We start from the raw sequence: 9,452 nt of genomic DNA on the forward strand, positions 1-9,452 counted from the left end.
ACATTCTCAGAATCTGCTTCCAGTAAACCACACGTACACGCGCGCGCACGGGCACACAACGCACACGTACACACACACTCGGCAATCAGCAGAGCGTCCCCTTACGCAATCATGCGTGTACGTGTCGCAAGATCTCTGTGTGAGATGGATGTCCGGACGCGTAGCCCTGTCCTTATTTTTATTGGTGGCCAGCCGGGCCACCAACCCGACAGTTTCAGGTGGCCCGACGCCGTTTCAGGTGGCCATTGGCACCCGGGCCACCGTTAAAGTCGAGCCCTGGACCATGAACACCCAATGTTTAACATTACAAGGTTTACATAAACCCCAATTAATAATATTTCAAAGTCAATGAATATCCACAGAAGAATTAATGAATGTCACCTTTTGCTCAATGGTGGAAGCTTTGGAAGGTACTTTGCTGACTGGTCTTGGTAGATAGGTAGCACGGTTGGCACTGTGTCACCTTCTGTAGGTTTTTCGGTCGACCAACTCATGCAGAGAACAGGCGAGTGGGTGCTGAAGGAATGTATGACATCTGCGTTCTCCACATCAACGAGGGAAACCCATCCTGTGCAGTATCCGACCGCAAGTACTGAAGTTCAACATAAAAACTCATCTTTAAATGCGTATATGTAGAAACTCTCAGTGGGCAACTCACACTCACAAAATATGTCCCACATTACACTTATGAGCACGAACAGTATCAACAATCACATGCGAAACAAAATAAAAATTAGTTCCTAAACCAATTGGAGAAGAACACACTGAAGAATGCTGCCATCAAAATATAGCTGATTTACTAATGGCTGCTAAATCCAAGTATATTTCATTTCATGCCTGTCAGATACCTTTCCCATCTGGCCTCCACGATAAAACAGCTACTTTAGTATGCTCAGCATGTGGTGCTAGTGTCCATACTCTTTGCCAGGACAGTCTCTGCAAGTACACTTCTCCTTGAATGTTTGAAAGTGCAATCAGATCCATTTTAGGGTTCCATTCCATGCAGTGCACTTCCACGGGCACATGCTTTTCATCTACTTGCCGGAATGTTGATTGCTGAGGTGCCATTGTTGCAATCAGGTGCACAGCCTGTTTTCCTAACCTCCATTAAAAAAAGACAGAAGCTAGAGGAAGTTTCCACATAAATCGGTTATTTTCTAAGGAATCGGATACAATCCAGGGGCTTGTTGTCAGAAGCAAAATTACTCTTACGCTGCGTTTACACTATCGATTTTTGTCAGCAAATCGTACCGATTTCAAGTGCATTCCAACACAATCGGCTGAAATTCGATTGTATTGGAGTCGAAGCTGCGTTTACACTATAGATTTTTGTCAGCAAATCGTCCCGATTTCAAGTGCATTCCAACTAAATTGCCCCCCGACTTGACCAAAGTGCATTCTAAGAAATTCGATTGTGTTGGAGTCGGAGTCGGAGTCAACTAGCCGAGTTGGAGAAATAGAACCAACTCGGCCCGACTCCGACTCCAATACAATCGAATTTCAGCCGATTGTGTTGGAATGCACTTGAAATCGGTACGATTTGCTGACAAAAATCGATAGTGTAAACGCAGCTTAGTACATGAAAATTTATGCATAATAATTCATTCACGTTTTATGTGCAAAACAGTCACAAAAATACCTGTCTGGGCAGGGTATTCTATTCTATTATTTATGCATGAACCATGCAAGAAACATGCATGATTCATGCATGTACATATCCCTGAATATTCATGTTTTTTTCCAAGAGGGTAATGTCAATTAAAATTAACATTCTCGTGACATAGAAACTATAAACATACCATGCACACTCTCATATACTTAAATGATTTGTGGACATTTATTCACCCACCTACATAAAGCCAACGGAAGAAAGCCTTAAAGTTCTTCATGCTGTTATCAATTACTTGCTGCAGTTCAGTTGCCTTCAGCATGAAAGAGCCGACACTCCTGGACACCACTGAATATAATACATTTAGATTGTTATATGTCATCTATGTAATATCACTTTCTTACCACTGAGACAAAATAAAGATATGTAAAAGAATTATGACTGAGATTACTAGCAGTTACCTTGCAAATTTTCAGGTGTAAGTCCCAGTGCTCCAAACTTGTCTTTCCACTGAGCCATACCCATAACATCACCTAGGTGGTATGCTAATGCTTGTGTGACAGACTGAAATAAAGAAACGAGTGACAAAATGTCCAAGCAATGTCAATTAATTACAGAGAAACATTACAGCATAATGATATGTATATAATGATCGCATGTAGCATTATAGCATTGTGGAATAGTAATTCTCAAACTTAATCAAGCAAAGCTACAATAGTTTATCTAGCACTATTTCAGCAAGCGACAGGTGGTGCTCATTTCACACTTTGCAGAAAAACCATTACTATACCTGCAGGTGTTTTAGGACCAATTTTTGCACGTTGGAATATGATGTCTCCAGTGAATGTCCAAGCTTTTTTAGACCTTTTTCTGTGAGTTCATACAAAAGGAACTGCTGCAGCTCCGCGCTACACGTTCCAAACATCAGTAGCTGAAGGAAATCGTCACTGACTGACCCTGAATCTAGCTTGGCCTTCTCCTCAGCAAACTTTGCCAACTTGAGGTCCATTTCTAGCAGGATGTCTTCCCATGCTTCTGTCATTGCTGTTATAGTTGCGTCGAGGTATGCCATCAGTGATGAAATCTGGCCAAACTTTGAAGCCAGTATCTGTATTTCCCTAGGTTAGCACATGGTTACAGTGAATGTCAGTGTACGATAACAGTTATACCAAGAGAACATGCACATAGAAGTATACATCGACTTGTTAGGAAAAAAATAAACTATTGAATACATTTTACTTCCTATGGAAACAAGTACGTTTTAGTATAGCTTATGTAGCTTGATCCTATTTTTTTACAGCAATGAAAATGTGAATGCTGCTTAATCTTCAGGATTACTACAATCTCCAATGTAATTTGTACTATATGTAATCAGACAAATAGTTTGTTACAGTATTCATCTATTATAATTTTCCCAATGTTAAACGCACATTGTTCGCGTTATTAAACACCTACATGTGTCTTTTGCAAAGCAGATCCATATTGAAGGAATAGAAATAGAGCTCCTTCATGTTTGGCTCTGCACATTCCAGTAAGATAGAAAGCATTTGTAAGTCACTAGTAAGAGTAGCAGATGCTAGCTTCCCATGCTGAAAGTACAAAACCATTTTTATTTATGCCATATAGGTGTTACTTTACAGTAAAAAATATACATAATTTATTAGAATCACACAAAATTCAAAAACAATGTCTTACCAAGAATTGCCTATGAATATTAAAATTACCATCAACTTGTCTGAGAATAATATCATGCAAATAACGTTTTAACGTTACTCAAAATCTAGATTAACACTATAGATAAACAATAGATCATGAATAAGAATATGAGGGGAACATATTCCCCAAGTTTATTCATACCTTGACCTTTTCACTGTGATCTGCTAAATTCAGTAGAGCAACTGGGAAAATCCCATATGCCAGTAGATGAACTGTAGCATTCTCACAGCCAACTACTAATATATTGAGGTTTACTTGATCCTTTAGCTTTTTTGTATCTTCTGGTGATTCCTCGGTGTGCTTGCTGCTGCTTGATCCAATGTAACTATAGTCGCAAGAGAATTTAGTGATGTTTAATATTAATTCTACTGCAATTCAAGGAATGATTGATGATGATCAATGATTCAGATACTACGAAACAATTTACTCTAGCAAGAGAGAGAGAGAGAGAGAGAGAGAGAGAGAGAGAGAGAGAGAGAGAGAGAGAGAGAGAGAGAGAGAGAAGAATGAGAGAGAGAGAGAGAGAAAGAGTGCGCGCGCAGAGATGAGAGCGAGAGAAAAGAGAGTAGAGCTAGAGAGAGATCGAGAGAGAGAGGAGTCGAGCACGAGAGAGAGAGAGATAGAAAGAGATGACAGAAGAAAGAAGAGAAAGAGAGAAGAGGAAGAGAGAGAGAGAGAGAGAGAGAGAGGATAACCAACCACCAAAATTGTTTATGTTACCTTCCAGTGAAAACATGAACCTTAATACATAATAATTTACAATGAAGAAATGAAGAAATAAGAATGACTTTAAATGTAATGAAAATAATCAATTCAAGCATAAATACCGGCAAATATTTTACTCCAGTCACAATATATAATTAAGCATGCATAAATATTAGTTGATGTGATTCTAAAATAGATTGTAAGTATATCTACAGATATTTAAACAAAGGATATAAATAGTGACCATAACACCATGTATTAACATTACAAGGTTACATAAACCCAATTAATAATATTTCAAAGCTCAATGAATATCCACAGAAGAATTTAATGATGTCACTTTTGCTCAATGGTGAAGCTTTGGAAGGTACTGTTGCTGACTGGTCTTGTAGATAGGTAGCACGGTTGCACTGTGTTACCTTTCTGTAGCGTTTATTTCGTCGACCAACTCATGCAGAGAACAGGCGAGTGGGTGCTGAAGAATGTATGACATCTGCGTTTCTCCACAACGACGAGGGAAACGGCCATCCTGTGCAGTATCGCGACCGGCAAGTACTCAGAAAAGTATCAACATTAAAAACTCATCTTTAATATGGCAGTATATTGTAGAAACTCTCAGTGGGCAAGCTCACACTCACAAAATATGTCCCACATTACACGTTATGAGCACGAACAGTATCAACAATCAACATGCGAAACACAATATAAAAATTAGTTCCTAAACAATTGAGAGAGAACACACTGAAGAATGCTGCATCAAAATATAGCTGATTTTACTATGGCTGCTAAATCCAAGTATATTTCATTCATGCCTGTCAGATACACTTTCACCTATCTGGCCTCTCACGTAGAAACAGCACTTTAGTTATGCTCAGCATGTGGTGCTAGTGTCCATACTCCTTTGCCAGGACATCTCTGCAAAGTACAGCTTCTCTCTTGATGTTGAAAAGTGCAATACAGATCCATTTTATGGGTTGCCATTCCATATGGCAGTGCACCTTCCAGGGACATGCTTTTCATCTACTTGCCGCGGAATGTTGATTGCTGAGGTGCCAATTAGTTGGGCAATCAAGGTGCACAGCCTGGTTTTCCTACCTTCCATTAAAAAGAACAGGAAGCTAGAGGAAGTTTCCACATAATCGGTTACTTTTTCTAAAGGAATCGGATAAATCAGGGGCTTGTTGTCAGAAGCAAAAACTTACTCTTACCTCTGGCGTTTACACTATCTGATTTTTTGTCAGCAAATCGTACCGATTTCACAAGTGCATTCCAAACAACCATCGCCTGAAATTCGATTGTACATGCGGAGGTCGAAGCTGCGTTAACTATAGAATTTTTGTCAGGCAAATCGTTCCCGATTTCAAAGTGGCATTCCAACGTAAATTGCCACCCCGACTTGACCAAAGTGCATTTCTAAGAATTCGATGTGTTTGGAGTCGGTAGTCGAGATCAACGTAGCCGAGTTGGAGAAATAGAACGCAAATCGGCCCGACTCCGCTCCAATACAATCGAATTTCAGGCCGATTGTGTTTGGAATTGCACTTGAAAGTCGTACGATTTTGCTGACAAAAATCGATAGTGTAAAACGCAGCTTTAGCATTAATCTAATATAGTATTTGAGTTCGTATGTATGTATTATGTATGTATGTATGTATGTATGTATGTATGTATGTATGTATTGATAGTTATGTATGTGATGTATGTATCTTCCCTATTAGGCGAGCCAAAACCGCCCAATACGATCTGGATGCGCAATTGTTCACGAGCGCCATCTTCTTATACCGCTGGGAATGTTTCCTAGCTGAAAAAAAACCTGCCAAAGCCGATAAACCCTGTGAAACCCCTGCAATTCGTGAATCTTTCACACAATGTCAGCATGACCTGTACAGTGCAGTGCTGCCCACACAGACCAAAAATCGATTCCCTCACGTGCATCCGGCTGCTGGTATTGTGAAACCGAACACAATACTAAAACACACACAACCAGACACCAGTTTCACGACAGTCAGAGGTACTACACTCAGCTCAGAGGTCAGTTTCAGATGCTACGTCTCAGATGCATTGTACGATTTCGAAGCTATGCAGTTTCTAGATTCAGGTATGGGGAATTTCTCATTTCAATGTAGCCATGGTTGCGTGTCTCTATCTTACTCATGAGGCAGCTTAATAATGACAAATTTGTCATATTAGCTCCTGATACTATATTCCTTCTTATTCATGCTACGATCTCACAATGGATTAAGCTGTACGTGGGGCAGCTTCAAGAGTGGAGACGCAGGAATCTCTCATATTTGCACCAGAGACATAAGACGAGAATTAAAACATGTCTTTCTCAAGAGGCTTTCAAATGAAAAGTCCAAACCCATTTTCCTACATCTTTATAATAACTTTTTGTCATTTACACCATATTACTATTATGTCCCAGGAGCTGCTATAGTTCGGTTGTGCCTGTCATATTAAATGTCATAACGTAACAGTTTTTTTTTCGATTTTCGCCCATTCTTATTAATCTTATTACAGCCTCCATTTCTAATGATTAAAGGCATAATTCGACCAATCGATTATGCAATTTTAACGAATGCTACAGTAAACTGCACCGTTGCATGTAGTTAATAAGTACGATACCTTAATAAGCCAAACAGCGTATTACAGTTTGTCCAATATCACTGCTGTTACTAAAAAGATGTCTAATGGAAATCCGCAGTCCCAAATAGAAAATCGGTTCGTTGACAGTTACAAACCGCCATGCCGGCTGTAACCGGCCGTAAATGGCGAGGCGGTATGTTCATACAGATTATAGCTGCACCGGGACATTTCTCAACGTATGCTCGGCCGCAAGTGATTTCGCGAATCCTTGTAGTCTGAGTGCGCGTATTCGTACGTTATGGTTTTACTCTTGGGATTCGGGAATAAATGAATATACGTTCTTGAGATTACAAGCAACATATAATATGTGGCAACTAGGCAAATAATAACACTAGGCAAACAATTTACGCCGGACAAACAATTCGATGCCTCAACATCGTAAGCAACATGTGACGTCACCGAACCGAACTCGATGTTTATTTTTGTTGGCCATAAATTTCGCGTTGTCGCCAGATTACCAAATTTACGGATTTCAATTAGACATTTCTTAGTAATTAGCAGTGATATTGGACAAACTAATACCGTTTGGCTATAAGGTAATGTACTTATTACTACACAAGGTGCCAGTTACTGTAGCATTCGTCAACTCTTGCATAATCGATGTCGAATTATGCCTTTAATATTGTCTGCAATGTTATTGTCGATTTTTACCCAATGTCTCTATCTGTCCATTATTATAGTACTATGAATTAGTAGCACGATTTTACCCACGCGCCAGCGGGTACCCACACGTCATAGTCTTAACATAAAAGCAAAGGAATACTAAAGCTATGGCTACAGGGAGCCTGATTTGGGGAAGATTTGGTATACGGGTAATGGTTATACAGTCTAGCTGCACTTTATAGTGGTTGTTAAGGTTAGACTAAGGTAGGAGAACCTACTTCCCATGAGGCGTTTTATTGGGGGTGCAGGGGAGATTCTGTATGAACGCCACGTTACTGGTTACTAACTGGAAAGTAAACCTCTAACTTCACATTCATAACTCCAAGCCATGCCGAGTCTAACGCCTGATCGGGTCTAAGGTGGGTGACTATACTATTAGTATTACTATTCAAATTCGAAATTCAAATTCAAATAAGGAGTTATTGCACGGATAATCGCAGATCAACAGGCAAATAGGCTACAAACTACAATAAAACTAGTTTCTAGCTAATATAAACAAAGAGAAACGATGTGTCTTATACATACTTGACATGACTGCATGACCGATGTACAATTACATGATAATATATTTTTATTAAACATAAATTTAACGTTCTATTCCTACAGCAAAAAAACAACACTTCAAACTAGTGTAATAAATTCACAAACTCTAAACTATGGCTCTTATAAACGAACAAGATTCAATGATGAGGACTATCGCGGTAAGTATTCGCGTGTCATCATTGGCCGCAGCATAGTAACCCATTTGCTATCGGAAACTGCAGGCGACCCTGAGTAGCAGATGTAGGATTAGTAAGCCCGATGGTTGGTCTAACCCTCTCCTGTATTATAGCTTAGGATATGTGTGGTGATTTAATTTTATTTTGTATATCTCACCATTTAATGTTTTTAGGTGAATCTTGTCGTAACTTTGAATGAAACCACGCTGTTCGATAACTTTGATGAGTTTGAGGAGATCGGCCAACATGATTTGTGATGGAACTAACCATTCTATGGATGATTTGCCTATGAATGTATAAGTGTATAGAATTTGTCTTCTATCTTTTTCTGATGTGTGTTTGGTGCAGTGCATCATAAAAGTAGGTTGGAGTTCATTCATCCTATTGACCCGTTATTGCGATACGGGAACAGATCTCATGATTACGCAGGGATGGATTGGTGACGGCCTTGTTCAAGTCCATAGGTTTGGATGCGCTAAGCCTTATTAGGTTTATTATGTTCTTCTTGCTTGTTTTGAATATAAAATTTAATAGGTATGGTTCAGGTTCATATTTGTTTTAAGTTGTCTTATAAATCTTAGTTTGTTGAGAATTGACCCCTCCTTTTTTCTTTGTCGATCATTCAGGTCGTTACAAGAACATGGTGGTATATTTTGTTGGCAAGTTTCTCTCTTATGTTGCAGTATGGTTTCATTGCTAGTTATGTGAATTAGAATTGCACTTCCAGATTGTGTTTTTTACTATAAGTTTAAATGAAGTACGGTGCTAATTTTGAACCAATTTGTGAAAGTCGTCAATAGTAATAGCCTTCAGGAGATGTCCACTGGTAGAATTGAATAGAATCTTCAGAGAGGGGTTTAGGACTATGTGAAATTTGGTTGCATGTGCGATTTGCCACTTGAAGAACAATATTGGTGTAATATAGGAGCACAATCCTACTCAGCTTTGGCGCTATGTTGGATAGTTTAGTTCACTCCAATACCGATTTTGCATAAAATTTTGTGTCAGACATATTAGTAATTACTATTAGTACTAAGTACTAGTACTATCAGTAGTAGTAGTAGTAGTAGTGAGTGACTACAGTGACAACACGCAAAAAGCCTTAGGGGGAAAAACCCTGGGCGCATATCCTCTCAAAGTGACACGTCCGTCGACGACCAATCGGAGGCGCGCAGATCAGCACTAAGCTGATAAATATAAAAAGCTAACAACTAACGCCTAACCTAACCCCTAACCCTTACCACACCTCGCCAGTTAACCAGCCCACTCACGATACGCAGTCTTAAATAATGCAACCAAAACACCTCGCATCAGCTTTTTCAGTTTTAGTTTTTTAGATTTTTAGTGCCTGAGCTGATCTGCGAGCGCTGCATCGGTCGGTCCGACAACACGGT

The 9,452-nt window shown here is 39.4% G+C and overlaps 1 protein-coding gene across 1 annotated transcript; it reads right to left on the reverse strand.

Annotated features, from left to right (window-relative positions):
• Positions 1-1,849: 1,849 nt before the first annotated feature.
• Positions 1,850-4,411, reverse strand: LOC106806617 (anaphase-promoting complex subunit 4-like; the record flags this gene model as incomplete). The annotated part of the gene is given in 6 exon segments (XM_014808618.1): positions 1,850-1,957; positions 2,071-2,173; positions 2,400-2,727; positions 3,065-3,198; positions 3,467-3,649; positions 4,369-4,411. Coding segments are annotated over 4 exon segments (631 nt in total), but the record flags the coding sequence as incomplete, so codon positions are not given.
• Positions 4,412-9,452: the final 5,041 nt, after the last annotated feature.

The sequence above is a fragment of the Priapulus caudatus genome, unplaced genomic scaffold (assembly GCF_000485595.1).
Source record: "Priapulus caudatus unplaced genomic scaffold, Priapulus_caudatus-5.0.1 Scaffold169, whole genome shotgun sequence".
NCBI lineage: Eukaryota > Metazoa > Priapulida > Priapulimorpha > Priapulimorphida > Priapulidae > Priapulus > Priapulus caudatus.